General features: G+C 43.7%; 2 protein-coding genes across 2 annotated transcripts in view; both read left to right on the forward strand.

Moving 5' to 3' along the window:
• Positions 1 to 25525, forward strand: part of morc3 (MORC family CW-type zinc finger 3) — a 109707-nt gene extending 84182 nt beyond the window's left edge. Inside the window, exons 25-30 of the mRNA XM_033033492.1 lie at positions 8451 to 8659; positions 13636 to 14220; positions 18003 to 18022; positions 18847 to 19714; positions 23441 to 23565; positions 25246 to 25525. Of these exons, the coding sequence (XP_032889383.1) occupies positions 8451 to 8659; positions 13636 to 14220; positions 18003 to 18022; positions 18847 to 19714; positions 23441 to 23565; positions 25246 to 25381 (1943 nt within the window). The 3' untranslated portion in view covers positions 25382 to 25525. The remainder of the gene's footprint in view (positions 1 to 8450; positions 8660 to 13635; positions 14221 to 18002; positions 18023 to 18846; positions 19715 to 23440; positions 23566 to 25245) is intronic.
• LOC116980324 (THAP domain-containing protein 1-like) lies at positions 6667 to 9840 on the forward strand. The gene is made up of 3 exons (XM_033032434.1): positions 6667 to 6949; positions 7755 to 8023; positions 8451 to 9840. The coding sequence occupies exons 1-3, from the start codon at positions 6834 to 6836 to the stop codon at positions 9008 to 9010; spliced, it is 945 nt and encodes a 314-aa protein (XP_032888325.1). The 5' UTR covers positions 6667 to 6833; the 3' UTR covers positions 9011 to 9840.
• Positions 25526 to 26371: the final 846 nt, after the last annotated feature.

Here is a 26371-nt window from a genome sequence, read left to right on the forward strand (position 1 = left end):
ATCTGTGGAATTCTCTGTCACAGAAGGCAGTGGAGGCTTGGATGTTTTCAAGAGAAAGAGTTACATTTAGGTCTTGGGGCTAGCGAAATCAAGGGATATGGGAAAAAACAGGAAATGTACCTATTTTAGATAAACAACTATGATCATATTGAATGGCAGTGCTGACTCGAATGGCCTATTCTTGCACCTATTTTCTATGTTTCTATGCTTGAGTATATGGTAGTATAACTCGACCACTTGATTTTGAAGCATCCATGCATGGTGGAGGTAAAATGTAGTCATAGAGTGATACAGTGTGAAAACAGGCCCTTCGGCGCGTTGACCACACCCGCCAACATGTCCCAGCTACACTACCTGCTTTTGGTCCATATCCCTCTAAACCTGTCCTATCCATGTATCAGTCTAACTATTTCTTAAATGTTGGGATAGTCCCTGCCTCAACTACCTCGTCTGGCAGCTTGTTCCATACACCCACCACCCTTTGTGTCTTGTATGGGGGGTGGTGAGGGGGGGAAAGGGGGGAACCGCTTTCGGTCGCCTCCTCCACGAGAGGCGACTTTTTCCATGTCGCCTAACACCATGGGTTGGTGCGGCCTTTCCCGGAGTCGGGCCCGGAGCTTTAGCTGCGGGCGCAGCGTGGACTTTCACTGGTAGATGTTGACGGTTGCGTCTGTAAATGGCTCCATCCGTGTTAACCAGGTAGGAGCACGGTTCTTTGGCAGGGCTGTGGATGTGACCCAGACGGCCGTAGCCCTTGTTGGTTTGGAGGCGAACCACCTGACTCACAGCCCAAGCAGCATGTCTTAAAAACAGAAGGTACATTCCTATGGATGTCTGGACTCGAGAACCAACAACACTGTTATCAGCTCCATGAAAGTTATTGGTGTATTGTATAGAACAATGTAAGCACAGAACAGGTCCTTTGGCCCAGTTTCTGCGCCAAACATAATGCCAATTTGAACTAATCTCATGTAATCCTTGTGTGTAATCCTTCTGAAGAAGGGTCTTGAACCATTACCACCGAGGGACACTGACGATTGCAGCCTCGCCAACAGTCTGCCTGTCTTTTTTTGTTATTTTTAGTGTTGTAAAAGTTTGTGTTAATGTTCTCTGGTTTTATGTGGGAGGTGGGGAGTGGGGAGGGGGTCGGCGGAAACATTTTTTCAATCTCTTACCTTGCCGGAGATGCGATTGTTTTCCGGGTCATATCTCCAGTCGCTCTGCGGCCTAACATCATGGAGCTGGAGGCCATGCTCGGGACTGACTTTGAGCTCCACCATGGGGACGTGGACACACCATCGGAGCCTGCGATCCCTTTCCTGGGATCGACGCTCCAACCACGGCCTGCGGATTTCACCATCGAGGAGCTCAAGTAGAGACTGATGTCGGGAAGTTCCAAACGATGCAGAAGGTTTTGACCAGCTGCGACCCAGGGTCAGATCACCCGACGTGGGGGAGCTGAGATTCCCCCCCCCCCCCCATGCGGGAGCTTGATCACCCCAGTGCGGATGTCTCGACCGCCAGCTACGGTAGCCAAAATCCTCCCTCAATGTAAGGCTCGAGCCACCCGACCGCGGGAGAACAAAGAAGGGAAGAGATTGAACTTCTTTTCTCCTTCCATCACAGTGAGGAATGTGGAGGAGTCGCTGTGGTGGATGTTTATGTTAAAATGTATTTTTTGTGTTCTGTTGCTTTTTATTGGTATAGATAATAGACAATATGTGCAGGAGTAGGCCATTCGGCCCTGCAAGCCAGCACCGCCATTCAATGGGATCATGGCTGATCATCCCCAATCAGTACCCCGTTCCTGCCTTCTCCCCGTGGCTGTATGACTATATGGAAAATGAAATTCCTTGTATGTTGCAAAAGAACACTTGGCTAATAAAGTATGATTATGATGTTTAAATGACAAAAATGCTAGAGAAACTCAGCGTATATATCTATGGATATATATATAATGATGAACTGTTACTTATCCATGTTCTCCAGAGATGCTGCCTAACCTGTGCAGGAAGTCACTGCGGATCCTGGTTTAGAAGATATAGGCACAAAATGTAGGCAGCATCTCTGGATATGGGTGACGTTTCGGGTCGAGACCTGACTTCAGACTGCAGCATGTTGTGCCTATCCTGGAAAAAGTGAACTGTTTAGAGATACAGCATCTTGACCAGAAACGTCACACATTCCTTCTATCCAGAGATGCTGCCTATCCGATGAGCTACTCCAGCATTTTGTGTCTATGTTGCCTGACCTGCTCAGTTACTCCAGCCCTTTGTGTCCTTTCATAAGTGATAAGAGCAAAGATGTGAGACAACAGCTTCCATCACATTCAACATGACTATATATTTTGGGTGGTCTATAGAGCCATGGGGCAGATTTCACTGTATTGACTGTATGTAATACATAGAGTTTCATTGTATACAGGTACACGTGGCAATACAGTAGTAGCATTGAACCATTGCCACCCTGGTGCCAGCGTGTCCCAGACCCGGCCCCCAGGTGGCGCAGCCGAGCACCTTCCCCCGGCTTCACCGGCAGCCGCTCCGCCATCTTGAATCCACTTCTCCCGCCTCCCACGGACCCATTTATTGACGAATTCTCCGCATTTATTGACGAACCCGCCGCATTTATTTCAAACTAACGCGAAAGCAACACCCACCCGCCGTGTGCAGGTCGCTGGAAATGTAAACTACGCCGCTCCAGCGGGAAAAAATGCTCTTTCTGCAGCCAAGCGCTCTGGGCGGATTACTCTCTAAACTGAAAAGTAAATGAAACAAATAAAATCCCACCGCTTGAAGTCCGCTCCACTAAATTGTTTGTTTCCTCTCGGATAAAACGTTTCCCGTTTGTAGCGAGTCTGCAAATCGGCGTCTCACCGGGTAGCGCGCTGTGGGAGGACGCGCCGAGTGGGCGGAGGCCCATCTTGCCGGCCGGTCCCCTCCCCTCTCGTTGGCGGGGAGAGAGCGCGCGGGAAAGCGACTTGTCAGGCGTTTGGAACCAAAGATTATAGAGGATCATTTTAAATACAAATGCAAATGTTACATCTCCCCCTTCAACTTTGGGGTTTCATTTATGTGTACGTCCACGGTATATAAATCAAGAGTCAAGTCAAGAGTGTTTTATTGTCATATGTCCCGGATGGGACATTGAAATTCTTACTTGCTGCAGCACAACAGAATATGTGAATATGTAAGCATAGTACATAACGGGGGAAGAGGAAAAAAAAGTTCAATAAATAACAAATATAGTGCAATAATAATATTGTCTTTTGCAGTTCAGAGCTCAGAGCTTATTCGTTGTTCTGTTTAATAGCCTAATGGCTGTAAGGAAGAAGCTGTTCCTGAACCTGGACGTTACAGTTTTCAGGCTCCTGAACCTTCTTCCCGATAGCAATGGTGAAATGAGTGTGTGGCCAGGATGGTGTGGGTCTTTGATGATTTGGGCTGCCTTTTTGAGGCAGCAACTACGATAGATCCCTTCGACGGTGGAGAGGGCAAAGCCGGTGATGGACTGGGCAGTGGTCACAACTTTTTGTAGTCTTTTCTGCTCCTGGACGTTCAAGTCAGAATGCAACCAGTCAGAATGCTCTCTACCGTGCACCTGTAGAATCCGAATTTCCGTAATCTTCTCAGGAAGTATAGTAGCTGATGTGCCTTCTTTATAATTGCATCGGTGTGCTGGGTCCAGGAAATATGCACGCCCAGCGATTTGAAGTTTTTGACCCTCTCCACCATCGTCCCATTGATGTAAACAGGATTGTGGGTCCTCAACCTTCCCCTACCAAAGTCCACAATCAGTTCCTTGGTCTTACTGATGTTGAGAGCCAGGTTGTTTTGCTGGCACCATTTGGTCAGTCGGTCGATCGCAGTTCTATACTCTGACTCATCCCCATCTGTGATTCTTCCAAAATCATCCCCATCTGTGATTCGTCCAACAACATTGGGGTCGTCGGCAAACTTGATGATGGAGTTTGCACTATTTCCAGCTACGCAGTCATGGGTATAGAGTGAGTACAGCAGGGGGCTGAGCACGCCGCCTTGAGGTATTCCCGTGCTAATTGTTACTGAGGATGAAGTGTTTCCGCCAATTCGAACAGACTGTGGTCTGTGGGTGAGTCGAGGTCCAATTGCAGAGGGATGCGCAGAGACCCAGTTCCGTGAGCTTGGTAACCAGCTTTATTTATTTAATCAAAAATATTTATTCAAATATTAAAATAATATTTACAATACAATAAAAAACAGAACCCACCACCATAATACAAGACAAACAAATATACTAAGTAAACTACTAAACAACTATATTGCAGAATGCTCTCTACCGTGCACCTGTAGAATCCGAATTTCCATAATCTTCAGGAAGTAGAGTCACTGATGTGCCTTCTTTATAATTGCATCGGTGTTGCAATGTACAATATAACTATATTGCCTTTTTGTCCAGGATACATTCAACCCCCTTCGGTGCCCAGCGGTCTCGGAAATCCCCCAGGGTTCTCGTGGACAGGGCGTAGTCCCTCTCTAGTACCACCCGGGCGCAGACGTAATTGATAAACAGCTTTTTTTTTATTAATCAAAAAATTTATTCAATTATTAAAAAATAATATTTACACTACAATAAAACAAGCCAGAACCCACCACCATAATACAATACAAACATATATCCGTAGTAAACTATTATACAATTATGATACAATCCTTATTGAGGATACATTCTACACCCTGCGGAGCCCAGCGGTCCCGGAACTCCCTCAGGGTGCCCGTAGACAGGGCGTATTCCCTTTCTAACCGCACCCGGGCACGGACGTATCCCCGGAAAAGGGGCAGGCAGCCGGCTCGGGTAGAGCCCTCCAACGTCTGGTGCCTTGGCTCACGGATGGCCAGCTTGGCCAGACCCAGGAGCAACCCAACCAGGACATCTTCAGCCCTACCCTCTCCCCTACGCACAGGGTGTCCAAAGATGAGGATGGTGGGTGAAAAATGCAGCCAGAAGACTAGGAGCAGCCCCTTTAGGTATTCAATTGATAAACAGCTTGGAAGGGGTGATGGTATTAAACCCTGAGCTGTAAACAACAGCCTGACGCAAGTGTTTTTATTGTCCAAGTGGTCCAATGCAGAGTGGCGAGCCAGTGAAATTGCATCCTGTTGTGGCGGTATGCAAACTGCAGTGGGTCCAGGTTCTTGTCGAGGTAGGAGTTGATGTGCACCATAATCAACCTCTCAAAGCACTTCATCACCACAGACGTTAGTGCCACTGGTCGAGTCATTGAGACACGTCACGTTACTCTTCTGGGGCACCGGTGTTATTGATGACGTCTTAAAGTAGGTGGGAACCTCAGACCTCAGAATTGAGAGATTGAAAATGTCCACAAAAACTCCCGCCAGTTGGTCTGCACAGGTCTTGAGAACTCGACCGGGTATACCATCAGGTCCAGGCGCTTTCATAGGGTTCACCCCCCTGCAGGATCTTCTGACGTCGGCCTCTGACTGTAATACCGTCAGGGCGAATGGGGGCTCGGGAAGGCACATCAGTGTTCTCCCTATCGAACTGTGCGTAGAACGCATTAAGCTCGTCAGGGAGTCAATAAAGTACCATTAAATCAAAAATGACAATTAAGTGCAATTAAAGCGATTTAGATTTGGCTTCATTTAATTCTGCAGAACATTTGTACATTTCCCATATATTTTCCGTCAATACTCTTTAGCATTCGATTTAAATTCTGCCTATGAACTTTGATAGGTTTTGCGCCCCGTCTGGGAGACTTGCTCCGGCGTTTGGCTACAGGTGGCCTATCCCTGGCTACAGCGGTCTATCCTGGGCTACAAGGCACTATCCTGGGCTACAGGGCTTTATCCTGGGCTACAGGGCTTTATCCTGGGCTACAGGGCTCTGTCCTGGGCTACAGGGCTCTGTCCTGGGCTACAGAGCTCTGTCCTGGGCCACGGGGCTCTGTCCTGGGCCACGGGGCTCTGTCCTGGGCCACGGGGCTCTGTCCTGGGCCATTGGGTCTATCCTGGGCTACATGGTCTACCCTGGGCTACATGGTCTACCCTGGGCTACAGGGCTCTGTCCTGGGCTACACGGTCTATTCTGGGCTACAGGGTCTATCCTGGGCCACAGAGTCTATCCTGGGCCACAGGGTCTGTCCTGGGCTACATGGTCTACCCTGGGCTACATGGTCTACAGGGTCTATCCTGGGCTACAGGGCTCTGTCCTGGGTTACATGGTCTGTCCTGGGATACAGGGCTCTGTCCTGGGCTACAGGGTCTATCCTGGGCTACGGGGCTCTGTCCTGGGCTACGGGGCTCTGTCCTGGGCTATAGGGTCTATCCTGGGCTACGGGGCTCTGTCCTGGGCTACGGGGCTCTGTCCTGGGCTACGGGGATCTACCCTGGGCTACAGGGCTCTGTCCTGGGCTACGGGACGCTCTTTCTGCAGCCAAGCGCCATGGGCGGAATATTACTCTCTGAACCAAGAAGTAAATGAAACAAATAAAATCTCACCGCTTGAAATCCGCTCCATTAAATTGTTTGTTTCCTCTAGGATAAAAACTTATCCCGTTTGTCGCGGGTCGGTGCCGCGCTGCGCGGTCGGACACCGCCTGCCTTTCGGCGTCTCGCCGGGTGGCGCGCTGTGGGAGGACCGAGCCGAGCGGGCGGAGGCCCATCTTGCCGTTGCCCCCTCCCCTCTCGTTGACGGGAAGCGCGCGCGAGAGAAAGCGACTTGTTGCAGGCGGTTGGAACCAAAGATACGAGAGCGAGAGACCCGGCGAAAAGGCCTTAGTACGGCTCGGGGAAATATTTAACGCCATCTTAGTAACCTGCTTCGCGATTACCGTCATGGCGTCCACAGGCACATCTGCAAGCTCAGCTTACTGTTCTGCGATACATTGCACAAATCGCCAATGTAGACGACCCGACCTGTCTTTCTTCAGGTTCCCCAATAACAAAGAAAGGTGAGAAATAAATTATTACTTTCTGTCGATATTATTCTGCCGTGAAAATACTCTTTCCTGTTCTCCCATCAACGGTCATAGGTTTGTCGGTACATTAGTAAGTTATGGGGACCCTTCTTTTAACCGCTCCGGCAAAGGTATTGGGGCATTTGGTGATAAAAATAGGAGAATACGTTTTGGGGGGCTTTTTTTTCTCTCAAGTTCTAATGGGAACATAAGGATGGTTGCTCCTCCACTCTCCCCAATCCAGGAAACCTGGCTATGCTGTTCAAAAGGGGACTGCAGATGCTGGAATATCGAAGGTACACACAATTGCTGGGGAAACTCAGCGGATGCAGCAGCATCTATGGAGCGAAGGAAATAGGCGACGTTTCGGGCCGAAACCCTTCTTCAGACTGACTATGCTAATGACATATAGTAACAACAATTTAGAAGAATATCATGTATGCATTACTTAATAAAGGTTTTTTTTAATGATCTAGAATTACCACACTAATAAAGTTAGTGCTTGTACACTGCTATACATTTTTGGTTTTGTTCTTGTTGTAAGGCATGCATGCTAGTGTCTTAGGTCCAAAAGACGATAGAAAATACTAAAAGGGTCTATGTAAGAAGATTTTAATAAGCTCTTCTACATTTAAGGTAAATTGACATATTAGAGGAAAAATGCATCTTCAACATATAGGTCTCTCCCCACTACTGAAAACAATTGCACATGTGATATATCATCCATTCTGCATGTATGTAGTTATAATTAAATTTGTTCTTATAAGTTAATCCAATATGATATTTTCTGTAATTTCAGATGTCGACAGTGGGTCCAGAATACTCGTCGACACGATCTCTTACACCGAACTCCAGTGTACTTGTCAAACAACTGCCGTCTTTGTTCTGAACACTTCGAACTTTACCAGTTTTCCAACAAGCGGACCAAGAACAGGCTAAATTGGAATGCAGTTCCAACGCTCTTTGAGATCCCTAATCAGCCGAAATGTCTGCCTACCCAACGCAGATCACTCAAGAGGAAGAATGAGTACCTCTCAACTTTACCAAAGCCTTCAAAGCAGCAAAGAGGTAGGCCTATTTAAAATAACATTTAATTTCTCACTTTGGCTAAATTACAAATTTGTATCCCAACTGATACAATTGGTACTGGTACATAATAGCATGTATAGTACTTCTATGTTCATTTGTGAAATGTTCACAAAACTATAATCACACATAAGGCCACACAGTGTAGGCTAATAGAATGTGTACTTGTATTTAATTCAAGTAAGAACAGCCATTGAAAACTTCCTCATGCATAATTTAGACAACATTTAAATGATTTAATGGGACTTCAAAAAATCAAGATCATGATTTTCTTTTGATAGACTGAAATTGGTGCATCACATCTATTTTAAATGATAATTAGTAGTAGATGCTGATTTATTTACATGTATATGCTAAATCTATTTCATTTGTATACTTCTCTTTCCCTATCTCGTGATTTTTTTGGCAGTGTCAGACAACGTACAGGCCGAACATTCTTACTGCTTTGATGCAGACCAAATTCATGAGAATGAACCCAGCAGTGTTTCTCCACCTCCTGATACAGATGATCCTCAATTCCCACCAACTGGAAATTATGGCAGAGCTCTGAACATGGAAACACAGCATACTTTACACCTCAAAAAAAGAGTTGAACAGTTGAAACAATCAATGGAAAAGGTAACTAAAGAAAGTGAAACAATTAGTGACTTGATCAGAGGAGCAGGTGAATTTTTACAAGGACCAGCACTGTCTTTCTTTGCGTCACAATTGCAGAATGCGTCAGGACGTAAAAGAGGAAGACGATGGAGTTATTCAGACAAGGTAGTTGCCTTGTCCCTCTACCACCAAAGTCCCCGTGCATACCGGTTCTGCCAGCGCATTTTCACCCTTCCATTAATCACATTACTGCATAGATGGTTGAGTAATATCGAAGTGGGTCCTGGGTTTCCCCCTAAGGTCTTTGAACTTTTGAAAGACAGTGTAGCAGAAATAACAGAGAGGGATGTTCTGTGTAGTGTCCTTTGCTGAAATTAGTGTGCGTGCAGGCCTCATACAATATTACAGAAGATTCAGTGGAGGGGTTTGAGGACTTTGGATCCCTAGGGACGACGTCACGGCCTGCCAACCATGCTCTCGTTTTCATGGTTAGAGGCTTGATTGGAAAATGGAAATAATCTTTAGGTTACTTTCTGTCGCGAGACACCACAACGGCTGACAAACTGGAACCATTACTAAAGGGATGCTTACAAAAGGTGAAGGACACTGGACTACAGCCAAAGGCCGTGGTTTGTGACCAAGGTTCAAGCAATGTTCGACTCTACACCCTCTTGGGTGTGACAGAAGACATCCTTTCTTCATCCACGGGGGAGCCAAGATCTATTGTATGCATGACCCACCACACTTGTTAAAAAACACTAGGTCAAATTTGGAATAGTATATATTTGAAGTCAAGGGAGAGGATGGCAGTAAGAAACGTATTAGATGGGCACATATTTGCAACTTTTATGAACATGATTTGCAGTTGCCCATTAGAAAAGCCCATAAACTGACCAAAGGCCACTTTGTTCTAAACAGCTTCTCTAAAATGAGAGTTAACAAGGCAGTGCAGGTGCTCAGCCATTTGGTAGCAGCGGGCGTCTACACGTATTCAACTCTTGGAAAGTTGCCTGGGGGGCTGTACATAGGGGGGAGTTCATTGAAATAATTGATGGACTGTTTGATTCATTTAACAGCAGGATTTTCAAGGACCCCAAGAAGTTGAGGAAGCCTATTTCAGAAATTCTACGCATATACGTTGGCGATGTTACAAAGCTTACCTTCAGCGGCGCTGCAGTTCTGCCACTGGCTGTGTGCTGGAATTTGGCGCCTTTAAGGGGGGGTGGGGGAGGGCAGCGGGATTAAAATGCGGTTTTCTCCTGCTTATCGGAGGCGGCTTTTCTCGGGCTGCTAAGCCGCTGAAGGACAATCGTTCCGACTTCAGTTCCCGATTTTTTTATTTATTTAGTCGTGAGTCAATTCAATAATTACATTAAAATAAAAAGCGGCTTCTAACGCCCTCAATGCCTACGGATGGATCGCATGAAGGGGACAAAACATAATGTAAGTAGTTTATTTTACATATAAACCTGTTTCTCGGGATGACTTTAATCTAATTTTCATTTGCGTAAATGTGATTTGGGCCCCATACGAGCCAGCAGTGTTTTTCCTGCCGATATGGGGTTCAAATTCACTGCAAATGCAACGTTCCGATCGATCACGTTCCAGAAAAACCCACTCACAAGATGATTTTAATGCTTTTTTTTTGGACAATCATTGCATAAGAGCATCTAAATCGTCTATATTTTGTGTTATTGTCTACACATAGTCAATATTTTTAGACTAAATATCAGTTTTAGTCCCATGTATTGTGCAAAAAAATAATAATTTTAATTATATTGAGTGGATGTTTCTAGATTAATTTAAGGGAATTAAACATTAAATTCCTTCCATCTGGGATATAAATTCATGACAGTGAGATTTAAAAATCATGTTATATTGTGAATTCTTGTGTGAATGGGATTAGTTTGTTATTTGGATACTTAGGCTATTTAAAAAAAATTATCCTTTTCTTAAGAAATGGAATCTACAGGACATTGTTAATAGGAAAGTAGTGGGCAGAAAGGCATGTCTTGTGTGGTTTGAAGAGCAAAAACTTGTATTTTACAATGCCAAAATGGAAAAGTTGAGGAAAAACAAGGTGTACAGAGTTGCTTATTGGTTACAATCTGAGGAGTATGATGATGCTACTGATTATGATATGCCAATGTACCAGCTAGCAACTGATCTTCTCCATAAAGACTTGGTCTATTGCTAGAAATTATAATTTATATACCTATCTGTTACGGATTTACAGCATATAATACAAAAATATTAAAGTTCTGATCTTGAGAATATCACATTTTTGAATTTTCAGGGCAGTCTGGGTGTTTATTACTATTTCCGTCACAACGGTCAATTTTGTAATTAACTACAATTAGGTAATTAACTCATTATATGCTTTAATTTCAGGTCATCCAAGTAAAATGTTTTATATTTGTTTCAGAATGCTTCAATCTAAAATAACTGAAAATTTCATTCAGTTCTCTTGATTTTTAAGAAAGTTATGGGCTTTTGACTGTCCTCAATCACAGCTTTTGTCAATGGAAAAGCAATAGGGAACAAGATGATAATTTCCGAGTATGAAAAGGGCCATAACTTTTTTAATACTGAAGATATGAAAGTGAATTAGGTGTCAAATTAAACTTTTTATGCTTTATCTGATGGGATAAATTGCAGACTGGATTTTTTAAATCTCAAAATTTTGTAACATTGCTACATACGTCATTCTTCGATTCAAGCTTGCCTGTATTCCAAAGCTTGACAGTGCTTGGATCAAAAAATGTGTTGTTTCTCAAGGGATGGTGGCTTGCAATTTCTTACATTTCACAGCTGTGGCAGCACATGAAGGAAAGCACAGACGTTTGTTTTCTGTTCACATCTCTGCTTAATCAGGATATTATTGAGATTTGTTCTGTACTATTCGGCGTAAGGGCGGATTCCGAGACAATCACATCTGTCGCAGAATCATCACTTCACATGAACTGTCCTCAAAATGCCACACATGCAGAGAAGTTTTCCTACGACCTGGTGCACCATTAAATGATCCTGCCCTCGTATTCATCCATCATAAAGCATATGACACATGATGTGTCTTGACTTTGGTTCCTTGATGGTGCCTTCTGAATACTTACTAGCGTTCTATGAAGTGTGTGATAAAGTGTTTCGCACAGAATTTGACAATGTCAAAATGACCAGGAACAACATTTCCCATCTACTAAACTAAGCAATACACAACACACAAGAATACAAGGGCATGAACATGTGCAGCGAGAGAATAAAGGCTAGAATTGTCTCAATCTTTTTGAGTGTTCACAAACATTATGGACTCAAATTTAAGAATAGAAAACTGAAGGACATGACCGTTAAAAGGAAGTGTAAGAAAGTTTAAAAAGTGGGACATGAGTAAAGTACACATGTTGTTACAATACATCCAATATAATATCTCTGGGTCAAGAACTTGATGTAGACATGACAAAAGAATGATTTTAGATATTGTTATAATGCGTCTTTGACCAGATATTGATTCATTGCACAAATGTAATATTTGATGTCAACTCTTTTTTATGAATAGATTCAGTACCATCAGAATATCAAGTTCATCGCTGAAAGTTCAGAGCTCGTTTAATAATTTCAAAATACATGTATAATTAAACCATTAACATAAACCATAAAGGTCGAATGCCTTTATGGTTTATGTACATAATGTGAGAAATAAGATAAAGAGAGAAATAGAGCGTTGGTTAAAATCAATGTTGCTTCTAATCCAGGAGAAGGAACTTAAAACAGTAAAAAAATAATAAAATCAGAGAGATTAAGTGTGGGGAAAGCATTTGAAAATAAAATAACTAAAATCTGTGAATTAATAGATGAGCTATATTCTGTATTTTTATGGTATCATCTCACATACTGTTCCCCCATAACACTGACTACACTGCGAGAGGCATAACCAAAGATGATAAAGCACCGTACGGCACTTTATAATCTTTGGGCATAACGGACGCGGTGCAAGGTGGTGGGTTTTGCTTCCTAAAATGGCGACGTTCCGCTCTGTTGCGTACTACACTTCATTGTACGTGATTTCGCATCGTGCGCCTACGGCCCTTTATCATCTTTGGTAGCATTTGTAATTCCTTGTTTCTACTCGGTAAAGAGCTTGCATGGTGTGAATGACCAGTTCCTATGCCATACTAAATATGAATGATCTGCACTTTGTGCCTTTCTTTGGTAAACTAGCATCTGCCGATCTTTGTTATTGGTATAGCACGTTCTCAGTTCAGCATTGAATGGTCCTTGTATGTTTAAGTCCTCAAGTTTGTTGTACCTGAACCAATAAACCTGCTGGAGAAAACTAGTAGAATCCTTGACTTGTAAAAGATAGCTTATGGAGAAAACAGTTGTACTGTTTTTTTGGGGGTCAGTTGATCGATTGGTATGTTAATTAACATCGGACTTATTACAAAAGTTATCATATCGACCTGTTAACAATCATATGCAAAGGATTGAACACTGCCTTCCAACATTGTGGCATCCTGTTCCTCTTGGCCTGTCATTACACTGAGGCTGGATTTGAAGACTTCTGTCAATTTCAGATGTGGCTAAATTTGAACTCTTTTCTCTTTAATGGTAGAATTGATATAAAAGTAATGTCTAATATATGTTAAGGCAGCAGTTATGTTCTGATGTCAAATACTTGGTTGATAGTGTTCTCATAATATATTTGTCTTTCTATTGCACAACATTTAGGTTCAACTGCCCGGGGAAAAGGATTCTCCCGAAACTGCTAAAGTATCTTCAAATATACCGAAGATCATAATCTGTGTGGTTAGTGGAGAAATGAGTGTGGAATCTGATCTGGAAGGCATTTCATCTCGTACTTCTGTCTCTCCTTTAAGTAGTCTTAAAATTATGGATGTCAAATCACTGTCATCTCCACAAATATCAACTGATGGTGAAAGGTTAGTCACATTTTGAATGCTGTTCATATCATAGGACATTTCATAGCTGTAGAGTAAAACCTAAGTACAGTTTTCAATGGCATTTTTCTGGTCCAGTCACATTTAACTCCGCTCATTAATGCGAACAGTCATGCAAAATGGAAACAATACTTTCTCGTCCTTATCAACCAAGATGCCTATCTAAGCATCGCATTAGGTCCTTATCCCTCTAAACCTTTCTTATCCATTATCCATATACCATATAAGTGTCTTTTAGATGTTGTACCTGCCTCAACTACTTCCTCCGGCAGCTCGTCCAATGTACATGTCACCCACAGCGTGAAAAAGTTGCCGCTCAGGTTCCTATTAAATCATTCCCCTCTCACCCGCTGCACGGGTGGGTTTAAACTAAATAATGGTTGGGAGGTGGAGTCAACAACATGGAAGTGTATGCATGGAGTTAACGGGAAAGAGAGTGCAGGAAAGGTCACGTCAGTCTCCAGAAATAACAGGACAGAAAGTTTAAAAAGGGAGAAGAGAATAAGGTTGGATAAAATCAGGATGTTTGTGAGAGGACGGGTGGTCAACACCGAATTGAATGTATTATATTTGAAGGTAGACACAAAAAGCTGGAGTAATTCAGGGGGTCAGGCAGCAACTCTGGAGAGCAGGAATGGATGACGTTTCGGGTCAAGACCCTTCTTCAGACTGGTTATGGATAAGTGAAGCGAAAGATATAGACGGCATTATATTTGAATGCGCGTAGCATAAGGAACATAGTGGATGAGCTTGTAGCACAGTTGGAAATTGGCAGGTATGATGTAAGTAAGTTTTATTTATATAGCACGTTTTAAGTCAACTCGCATTGACACCAAAGTGCTTTACATAAATTAAATAATAAGTTTCCATACAAACCATAGAAAAAGGTTAAAAAAATGAATAAAATGGACACAACACATTATAGAGTTCAACACAAACGTCCCCCCACAGCAGAATCAAAAATTTCCACTGTGGGGAAAGGCACCAGAAAGTTAAGTCCTCTTCCTCTGTGAAACACCCGAGGTCGGGGCCCATTTGTGGCCTTGCAGCCAGTCCGATGATTTTCAGGGCCCTCTTGCTGTGAAGATGGAACTTCGGCGTCGGGTGAAACATTCCTCAGCGGCTTGGAAAGTCTGGAGCGGCTGCCTCCCTGGAGACCGGGGCACTCGTAGTCCTCAGGCCGCGCCGGTTGGAGCTCCGACCCTGGTGAACTCGATCCCTGGCTCTGCGGCGCTCCAAACCCAACGCCGCCCGCGGCCGGACGCCCGCAGCCCCAGCTCCGCGATGTTGGGAGTCGGCGGCCACAGCGCTCGAGAGCTTACCGCACGGCGACCCGGTCTGCTCCGTGTTGGTATCCCAGTGCTGCGCCGCCGAAGCTGTAGTCCCAGCCGGTCCCGACAGGAAACGCCGCTCCATTTTCGATGGTAGGCCATGAGGATGGGGCGAAGAAGCAGCTTGGAGGGATGCTGCCTCTCCGACCAGGTAGGTGACTAAGAAATAAAGTTTCCCCCTTCCCCACCCCCACCCCCCACATAGAAGACCTCCACTAACATTTTTCAATAGGACTTAAAATAAAATAAAATAAAAAAGATGTAGGCATTACATAGACGTGGCTGGAAGAGGATCGGAGCTGGGAGCTGAATATTCAGCATTATACGTCCAATCGGAAAGACAGAAATGTGTGCAGAGGGGGTGAGGTAGCTCTGTTGGTTAGGAATGAAATTCAGTCAGCGAGGGGTGACTTAGGATCAGAAGATGTTGAATCATTGTGGATGGAGTCTAATGGAAGTTATTTACAGGCCCCCAAGCAATAGCCAGGAAATAGGATACAACTTGGATAAAAATTAAATGCGAACCAGTATAAAAATTAAAGCGAAGAAGTACAACGTAGCAAAGATGAGCGGGATGCAAGAGGATTGGGTAATGTTTAAAGAACAACAGAAGATAACCAAAAAGACAATACGGGGAGAAAAGATGAGGTACGAAGGTAAGCTAGCCAAGAATATAAAGCAGGATAGTAAAAGCTTCTTTAGAAACATAGAAACTAGGTGCAGGAGTAGGCCATTCGGCCCTTCGAGCCTGCACCGCCATTCAATATGATCATGGCTGATCATCCAACTCGGTATCCTGTACCTGCCTTCTCTCCATACCCCCTGATCCCTTTAGCCACAAGGGCCACATCTAACTCCCTCTTAAATATAGCCAATGAACTGGCCTCAACTACCTTCTGTGGCAGAGAATTCCAGAGATTCACCACTCTCTGTGTGAAGAGGAAAAAATTAGTTCAGACCAAAGTTATAACCATATAACAATTACAGCACGGAAACAGGCCATCTCGGCTGAGGAATTGAATAACTTTTTTGCATCAGTCTTCACAATGGAAGACACCAGCGATGTGCCTGAAATTCAAGAGAGTCCGGGGTTGGAAGTTAGTGGAGTGGCTATTACCAGGGAGAAGGTGCTTGGGAAGTTGAAAGGGCTGAAGGTGGATAAGTCACCTGGGCCTGATGGACTGTACCCTAGGGTTCTGAAAGAGGTGGAGGCATTGACAGTGATATTTCAAGAATCAATAGAGACAGGAGCGGTCCCTGATGATTGGGAAAATTGCCAATAATACCCCGGTGCACAAAAAGAGAGCAAAGCAGAATAGTGGGAACTATAAGCCAGTTAGTCTGACCGATAGTTGGTAAGATTTTAAAGTCCATTAAAAAGTATGAGGTTACGGAGTACTTAGAAATTCACGATAAAATAGGCCGAAGTCAGCATGGCTTTGTGAAGGGGAGGCTTGCTTGACAAATTTGCTGGAATTCTTTGCAGAGGTAAATCGCAGGACAGACAAAGGAGAGTCAGTAGATGTTATTTTCCTAGATTCTCAGAAAGCCTTTGGTTAGATGCCACATGGGAGGCTGCTAAGAAAGATGAGAGCCCACGGTTTCAAAGGGCAGATACTAGCATTGATAGCAGGTTGGCTGAATGGCAGAAGACAAAGAGTGGCAATAAAGGGGGCTTTTTCTGGTTGGCTGCCAGTGACTAGCAGAGTTCCACAGGGGTCAGTGCTGAGGCTGCTACTATTCACGTTATTTATATTAATGATTTGGACGAAGGGATTGAAGGCTTTGTGGCCAATTTTGAGGATGATATAAAAATAGGTGGAAGGGCAGGTAGTGTAGAGAGAGCAGGGACTCTGCAGAAGGACTTGGACAAGAGTGGCAGATGTAATATAGTGTAGAAAGGTGTGGAGTCATGCATTTTGGTAGTAGGAATAAAGGCGTAGACTATTTTCTAAATAGGGAAAGAACCAGAAATTAGAGGTGCAAAGGGACTTGGAAGTGCTGGAATCTGCAAGTCGAATCGGTAGTAAAGAAAGCAAACTCAATGCTAGCCCTTCAAGAGGGCTTGTATACAAAAATAGGGATATAATACTGAGGCTCTATAAGGTGCTGGTGAGGCTGCATTTGGAATATTGAGCAATTTTGGGCACTATATCTGAGGAAGGAGTGTCCAGAGGAGGTTTACAAGAATGATCCCAGGAATGAGTAGGTTAACCCATGATGAGCATTTGTCGCACTGGCCTGTACTCGCTGGAGTTTAAAAGAATGAGGGGGGACTTCATTGACACATACAGAATAGCGAAAGTGGATGTGGAGAGGATGTTTCCACTAGTGGGAAAGTGTAGGACTTGAGGTCATAGGCTTAGAATTAAAGGACGTTCTTTTAAGAAGGAGATGATGAGAAATGTCTTTAGTCAGAAGGTGGTGAATCTATACAATACAATACAATACAATACAATTTTCTGTGGAATTCTTTGTTACAGAAGGTTGTGGATGCTGTCAGTGGATATTTTTATGATAGAGATAGATTTTTGATTAGTGCAGGTGTCTGATGTTATGGCGAGAAGGCAGAAGAATGGGGTTCGGAGGGAGAGATAGATCAGCCATGATTGAATGGCGGAGTAGACTTGATGGGCCAAATGGCCTAATTCTACTCCTATCACTTATGACTTTTAGCCAATGCCCTCTAGTTCTTAATTCCCCAACCCTGGGAAAATGGGAAATCAAGAACCTCACTCTATTTGTGTAAGAAAGAACTGCAGATGCTGGATTAAATCAAAGGTAGACACAAAATGCTGGTGTAACTCAGCGGGACAGGCAGCATCTCTGGAGAGAAGGAATGGGTGATGTTTCAGGCCGAGACCCCTCTTCAGACTGATGTCAGGGGAGTGGGCGGGACAAAGAAAGAATGTAGTCGGAGTTCGAGAAGTCAATGTTCATACTGCTGGTGTGTAAACTACCGAAGCGAAATATGAGGTGCTGTTCTCCCACCAGTCTTACTGTTGTCTTTCTGCTGACTGGTTAGCACGGAACAATTAATTACAATTAAAACACAAAGTACTTGTGTTGCAACACCAGGATAAGCGCTCAACCAACAAGTAAAGTCTAAACTGATTATACAAAGTTATGCTAACTGTAGCAAACTGTACCTCAGTACATGTGACAATAAACTAAATTAAAAGTTTCTCATAGCCTTTTTTGTCTTCTCTTCTCTGGCTTTTGTCCACCCATCTGCCAGTTAAATTGCCCCTCACCTCTGTTCACATCACTTGCCAGCCTTTATCCCGTCCACACCTCTCATCCCACTTTCTGCGCCCACTACTACAATCAGTCAGAAGAAGGGTTCCGACCCGAAACAGTGCCTATCCATGTTCTCCAGAGATGTTGCCTGATCCGCTGAGTTACTCCGGAATTGTGTGTCCTTAGATTTGGAATTTTGCTTGACAGGAAATCAATTGCACTTGCTGTGTTGATCAGTGAATAAAAAACTCCAGTCATGAGAGCTCCCAAGTGCTGTCCCTCATCTGTATATAATGTTTATCTTCCAGTGGTGCAATTCAATAAACTTTACCTGACAGCGATCAACTTGCATATTTGATGATAGGCTGAGAACATCATTGAATTTGATTGAGGGCTCTGTATTAATACCAGTTATTCAGGATATGAAAAATAATGATGAAACTGCATGTAAGCACGTCAAGCAAAGAGAAAGGTTGGAATATTCTACAAGTTGAGGATATGGTACAAACTAAGATTATATATTTTACACATTTCAAAATGACTGCTTAAGGATTTAAAAATGAGAATTAAATGGGAACTTACTTGGTTTAGAGGCTTAATTGTTTACATCTGACAATTGTCTTCCACATTTCCGTATTAAGTGAGTAGCATCGTCCTGCAATTATTGTTGTTTTTTTTCTAGTACTATACCAAAACTTAACTATGATGATGTAACTCCCAATCCAAAAAAACAAAATCTAAATGGAAGTTCACACGGCGTGTCTAAGAATGGTTATGCAGCCAGAGACCTTAATTTTGAAGATGACATAATCCTTCTTGAAGAGAAAAGTACACCAAAGCCTGAAGAAAATTGTGACTTATCAAACGTTAAAAAAGAGGACAGAGGGAGTGTGGACATGTCATGCTTTGCCATTAACAACTGCAATGGTAATGATTTGCCCAGGAGTCGTGAAGAAATATCTTCAGCTATGCAAACAATGAACTTGAAAGCTTCTGTCAAGGAAGAGGGAACTACATCTCCAGATCAGAGCTTCTCTGATGGTGCTACTGAAGAGAGAGTACCAATTCACCCGCCCCATAATGTCTCGCTTCCGTGCTCGTCTGAAAGTGTAGATGAAAGTAGCGAAAAGATAAAAATCCTGCAAAGTTTGTTGAAATCCATGACCGAACAGAGGGACAGCTTGAAGGCAAAAAATGAATTGTTAGAAAAGGAACTGGAAACCTCAAAAAAGCCTCTTGAAATATCTGGTAATCACGTTAAAAAGGAGCTCTGCCACCAGTGGACCCAGTATGAGTTCATCATGGGGGATGAGACCGAGCGCGTGAAAGATTTCAACAACTTGAGCAATGATCAAAAGACAGTCCAATACGAACTTGCACTGAAGGAAGTGGAATTGTTAAAGCAACAGAGCCAGGCATTGGTGAATCCCAAGCAGGAATGTGTTGCTTGTAGAATAGAAAGAGAGGAAGACAAACGAGCCCAGCAGCTTGAGGGCATGTCGCGACAGTTAGACACCTGCAAATCTGAGCGGGATCAATTAAAGGATAAAGTAAGTGTTTGAACTAAAAAGGATAATATTATTTTGTTTTACTGCTAATAGAAAACTTATGTTGAAAGTATTATGTAACTCAAAGTCCAAAATTGAATATTTTACTGAGGCATATTAGTCTATTTTACCACTTGCTAATTTTGTGATGTGTAAAGCCTTTTACATATGGACTGTCTGCACTAAGGTAAAGTATATTTAAGTATGAATGAATGAATGAATACGTTTATTGTCATTGCACAATACTGTGCAACGAAATTACATTACATCTCCAGTTTAAAAAAAAAAAAAAATACAAACACGACAACCATTGACACATATGTACACTTATTAGTAAAATAATAAATAAGTATTTAAAAAGAATTTTAAATAATTTGGCGGCATTTCTTGGAATTACATTTTGCTTCCCCAGTGTTCTCTGTTGGAATTAAGCTCTTTTATCGCACATGGGTAGAAACTATTTTTTAGCCTTCAGAGACCTGAATCGCCTCCCAGAGGGTAGCAGAGTGAAAAGGTGGTTGGCAGGGTGGGATGTGTCCTGCTTGATATTTGTGGCCCGGCGCAAGCATCGGGCCCTATATATCAGATTCAGATTCAGATTCAATTTTCAGATTCAATTTTAATTGTCATTGTCAGTGTACGGTACAGAGGCAACAAAATGCATTTAGCATCTCCCTGGAAGAGCGACATAGCAAATGATTTGAATAAATAATAATGTGTCCGGGGGGGGGGGGGGTGATTGGCAGTCACCGAGGTACGTTGTTGAGTAGAGTGACAGCCGCCGGGAAGAAGCTGTTCCTGGACCTGCTGGTTCGGCAACGGAGAGACCTGTAGCGCCTCCCGGATGGTAGGAGGGTAAACAGTCCATGGTTGGGGTGAGAGCAGTCCTTGGCGATGCTGAGCGCCCTCCGCAGACAACGCTTGCTTTGGACAGACTCAATGGAGGGGAGCGAGGAACCGGTGATGCGTTCGGCAATTTTCACCACCCTCTGCAATGCCTTCCGGTCGGAGACAGAGCAGTTGCCATACCATACTGTGATGCAGTTGGTAAGGATGCTCTCGATGGTGCAGCGGTAGAAGTTCACCAGGATCTGAGGAGACAGATGGACCTTCTTCAGTCTCCTCATATATCATCCAAGGAGGGCAGTTGAGCGTTTGTAATGCTCTGTGCAGTTTTTATAATTCCCTGCAGCGCCCTCCTCTCAGCCACAGTACAGCTAGCAAACCACACCAGGATTCCATAGGAGAGGATACTTTCCACGGCGCATCGGTAGGACAGCAGCAGCGGCTGTGAGACGTTTGCTCTCCGCAGAGACCTCAGGAAATACAGCCGCTGATGTGACTTCTACACGAGAGTGACGGTGTTCATTTGCCATTTGAGGTCCTGGGAGATGTTTATTCCCAGGAACTTAAAGCCAGTGACTCTCTCCACCATGTCTCCTTTGATGTATAAGGGAGCAGGTTCCTCTCCTCTTCCTCCTGAAGTCAACGACCAGTTCTTTTGTCTTTGATGGGTTGAGTACCAGGTTGTTTTTGGTACACCAGACAGTCAGTTTTTGGACTTCATCCCTGTAGGCAGACTCGTCGTTGTTGTTTATCAGTCCCACCACAGTCGTGTCATCCGCAAACTTGATGATCCTGTTTGTACTGTGTGTTGGTATACAGTCATAAGTGTATATTGTATACAAGATGGGACTCAGCACACAACCTTGTGGCGCTCCTGTGCTGAGCGTCAGGACTGGGGAGTAATTGGACCCCATCCTGACAGTCTGTGGGCGGTCTGTTAAAAAGTCCTTAATCCATCCGCATGTGTTTGCATTAACACCCAGATCAGACAGTTTGTCCACCATTCTGCTGGGGATGATGGCATTAAATTCAGAACTAAAATCTACAAATAACATCCTCACATATGAGCCAGGACGCTCCAGATGTGTCAGTGCAGAATGTAGAGCTATGTTGATGGCATCCTCCGTTGACCTATTAGCTCTATATGCAAACTGATGCTGATCCAGGGTGGATGGGAGTGAGGACTTAATGTGGGCCAGGACCAGCCGTTCAAAACACTTCATCACCGTTGAAGTGAGAGCAACAGGTCTATTGTCATTCAAGCTGGTAATGGATGTTTTTTTGGGTACAGGCACGATGGTAGCAGTCTTAAAGCATTTAGGGACAGTGCACGTTGACAGAGAGAGGTTAAAGATGTCGCTAAAAACCTCCGCTAACTGGTCTGCATAGTCCCGCAATACTCTCCCTGGGATGCCATCTGGGCCAGCAGCCTTCCTGGGGTTGACCCTGCGGAGTGTTCTTCTGACGTCCTCCGTACTCACAGTGAGTGGCACAGTGAGTGCCAGGTCGTCAGTGCTGGGTGCGGCTGCAGGTGCAGGCTCCGCCTCATTCAGCTCAAAACGGGCGAAAAAGTGGTTGAGCTCCTCAGCTAGCGAGTTGTTACTGCTGCTGATGATCGGCCCCCCCTTGCCCTTGTAGTTTGTGAGTTGCTGAATGCCCTGCCAGACACGCCGAGGGTCCCTCTCGTTAAAATACCCCTCTAACCTTCTTCCATAGGCTGTCTTTGCCTCTTTAATGGCTCTCTTTAGTTTAGATCTGGCAGTGCTGTACAATTCATCACTGCCAGATCTAAAGGCTGAGTTGCGTTCCCTCAGCAGTTTCCTGACATCCCTGGTCATCCATGGTTTGTTGTTTGGATAGCACCTGACCTCCCTGTCGACAGTGACGTTGTTGATACAGTTCTGTATATAGAACATGACTGTGTATTCTTGTATGTCCTGGTTTGCAAACAGGTCCCACTCGGTGCGCTCAAAACAGTTCTGAAGTTGGGCGGCAGCGCCCTCGGGCCAAGTCTTTGTTTCTCACACTTTCGCTGTGTTTTCATTTGGCACAGCCACTGGGGTGTCCTGCACTCCACGGTTACTCCACTTTCTCCCAGTCAGCCACCTTCGCTTTTCCTGTATCTTTGGCATGACAATCTCACTGTAGGTCCTGTCCACAAACTCTTGTTTTCCCAGTTGGCCCAGAGGTCATCCAGCTGCTTCTCCAGTTCCCTAAAGACTTGCACTTTACTCACAAGGCACTTTCCTCGGCAAGGTACTTTCCTCGGCAAGGCCGCTCCCCTAGAGCAAACCTTGCTTATATTGGCTGATTAATTGCCTAATTCACCAATTTACCAATTTGCGAATTAAATTCCTCAACCAATCCCCGCACTCCCCGCTGCCGATTAGGTCTTGCCGCACTTTTTAAACAGTCTTTCCCTGTCACTCACCATCTTACTCAAGGATTTTCAAGCCAATACTCCATTCTCTCTGCTTCTGCTTGCTGGTTCTCCGAGCTCCACGTAAGGACCGGATCTTGGCGCTCTTTTTAAACTGTCTTTCCCTGTCACTCACCTTCTTTCTCACGGACTTTATCTGGGGATTTATCTACTGTAGGCCCTTACAGCACTTGCTATAATCTTATTTTAGCTGTGATGGTGCCACAGTCATCTGTGGCCGTATGGTCCTGCCCTAGGTTGGAAAATTGGCTGTGCTGACAGTTCTGCTTTTCCAATCACTATTCTGGTTAAAAGAAAAAGTTTCAGAAATGTTTGGGATTTCTCTTACTATAAGAAGCAAAGTTTCAAAGTATGGTCAGTATATAATGGCCACAAAAATATAGTGTGACATTTGGAAATAACCTTTACAAAGGTGAGATTACCTTCTGTTTTTTTTTACAAAGGTTGACCAACTGGAAAAAGAAAATGATGCATTTCAGTTGAACTGTGCAAATCTTTCGAATGAAGTGGAATGTTTAAAGCAGGAAGTCACTGAAGCAAGGCCGAGCAAGTCTTCAGCAAATACTAGGTAAACATTTGAATAGTGACCAATTTTTGTGTTTGAGGATCAAACACAGAAGGAAGTTAAAAATACTTTCAAATTGATGTGTCGAGTGGTTTAGTTTAGTTTTTGTTTGGAGATACAGCATGGAAACGCCCTACAGCCCATCGAGTCCTCACTGAGCAGTGATTATTCAATTTTTATTGTACACACTAGGGAGGATTTACAGAAGCCAATTAATCGACAAACCTGCATTTATTTTGGAATGTGGGAGGAAACCGGAGAAAACCCACACGGTCACGGGGAGAACGTACAAATAGCACCCATTGTCAGGATCAAACTCGGGTCTCTGGCGCTGTAAGGCAGCATCTCAACCGCTGTGCCATCGTGCCACTTATAGTGGCTGATTGTCGATGTTGGGATGTGGATGGCATGTTTATTAAAACAGGATGGGTTGTGAATCAACAGATTCAAAGGTGGGGCTGATGTATAGCAAGAGTTAGTAGTAATTAGCAAGGTCAGGCAAAGAGGATGTGCAAGAATTCTGAATTAACTGGTGAGAGCAGGTTCAAGGCAAAGCACATTTACAAATTAATTATGGGTAAATTAGCACAATTTGTTAAATAATCACAGATTGAAGTTGTGCAACTGTTAGAGCTGCTAACGCTGAGTTCAAACTTTTGGTGCTGTCTTTGTGGAGTTTTTCAAGTGATTTGTCGGTTTCCTCCACATGTTCTGGTTTCTTCCAATGATGTGCAAATTGGTAGATTGACTGGTCACTGTAGGATTGATTTATTAATAAGAATAGACAAATGGATAAATGCTTCAAGTTTGATTAATTGGACGTCAGCTCTGAGTTACATTGTGTTCCTCAGTTGAATGTTTTTTATCCATTTGCATGTTCTTACTCTACAATCTTTATACATGTAAACTATGAATATTTCTAACATAGGCCATTATAATTACCATGGTATTTGCTACTCAAAAGTTTTTCTTTGGACTGATACCATTGAAAATATGCCATGGTAGCGCAGCGGTAGAGTTACTGCCTTACAGCACCAGAGACCTTTGTACGGTGCTGTCTGTATGGAGGTTGAACGTTCTCCCCATGACTGCGTGTGTTTTCTCCGAGATCTTCCTCCCACATTCCAAAGACATACAGGTTTGTATGTTAATTGGCTTGGTAAAATTGTAAAAAATTATCCCTAGTATTTGTAGGATAGTGTTAAGGTGCGGCGATCGTTGGTCGGCAAGGACTCGGTGGGCCGAAGGGCCTGTTTCAGCGCTGTATCTTTAAACATAGAAAATAGGTACAAGAGTTGGCTATTGGGCCCTTCGGCCCTTCGAGCCAGCACCGCCATTCAATATGTTTATGGCTGATCATCCAAAATCAATACCCCGTTTCACGCTTTCCCCCCCGTATCCCTTGATTCCCTTAGCCCTAAGTGCTAAATCTAACTCTCTCTTGAAAAAACTAACTTAAATTATATTAATGCAGATTTTACTGCTATATAACACTGGAATAATCAAATATTTGATCTGAAAAACAAAAGATTTTTACAGTTGCACCTTGCAATAGATTTAATTGGAGCATTCCTTCAGTGGTAGCTTCTCCAAAACCATGCAAGGACGATTCTCTCTACTGTTATTGCACCACACGCAATGATGTTACAATTAATATAGGAACATGTTTTGTCCTGTTTACAGTGCGGAACTCAAGTCTCTACGGATTGGTGTTGCACAGCTTCTGCAAAGTATTATACCTGAACTGGACTTGGAACAAATCAATTACGAATCAAATGTTATTGATGAGATTTTGGACCAGGTTATCTCTACATCTTGAGGGTCATCTCCTGTTTTGCAATCAAGATGCAATGTGAAGAAATTAGATGGATTATATAACAAAGCCAATAGACTTGATAAACCAGAGCTTAAAGTGAAGCAGACAATGCACTTCTGTATTAAAATGATTTCTCTTCTGATTTTACATTAGATCTAAAATGTTCATTTCTTCACATTCTCGTCTGGTATACAGTTGATGCCCCAGGAAGTCTATTGGAGCAGTTTGAAGCATGGAAATGGAAATGATTCATTTGCAGCAAACAGTTCAAACTGGTATTTAGAATATTCTTGGAGGAAAAAAAACTGCAGGTGCTGGAAATCTGAAGGCAGAAAAGCAGTTAATATTTCAGATTAATGATAAGTCATTGGTCTGAAACAGTAACTGCTGCCAGATTCGCTGAGTATTCCCAGTATTTCTGTTGTTTTTTCCTCACGATCTCATAGAACTTTTACTGTAAATGGGCATGGCATAATATATATATATATATCTCTCTCTCTCTCTCTCTCTCTCTCTCTCTCTCTCTCTCTCTCTCTCTCTCTCTCTCTCTCTCTATCTCTCTATCTCTCTATCTCTCTATCTCTCTATCTCTCTATCTCTCTATCTCTCTATCTCTCTATCTCTCTATATCTCTCACACACACACATATATACTAGGACAACTGCAGACCTATGCACCCGTTCCCTACCCGTAGCCCCCACGGGTTGTGTGGTCCTCCAACTCAAGCTGTAAGAACGTAAGATTCCAGCACTCCCCTTGCCTTCCTCAGCAGAGAGACTCTGTGAGAGAGAGAGAGAAGGGGGAGAGGATGGAGAATCAATTTTAGACATTTTTCATCTTTTTCTGCAGATCACAGCAAGGAGGAAAGTCTTTCCTGGCCTGGATCTCACATGGTGCCAATGAAGGGAGGGAGATAAATACTGGGCTGAGGTTTAATACCTGCAGGGGGAATACTTACTGGTGGGCCGAAGGGACTCCTGGGCTAGTACAGGC

Source organism: Amblyraja radiata, chromosome 14, assembly GCF_010909765.2.
Source record: "Amblyraja radiata isolate CabotCenter1 chromosome 14, sAmbRad1.1.pri, whole genome shotgun sequence".
Lineage (NCBI taxonomy): Eukaryota > Metazoa > Chordata > Chondrichthyes > Rajiformes > Rajidae > Amblyraja > Amblyraja radiata.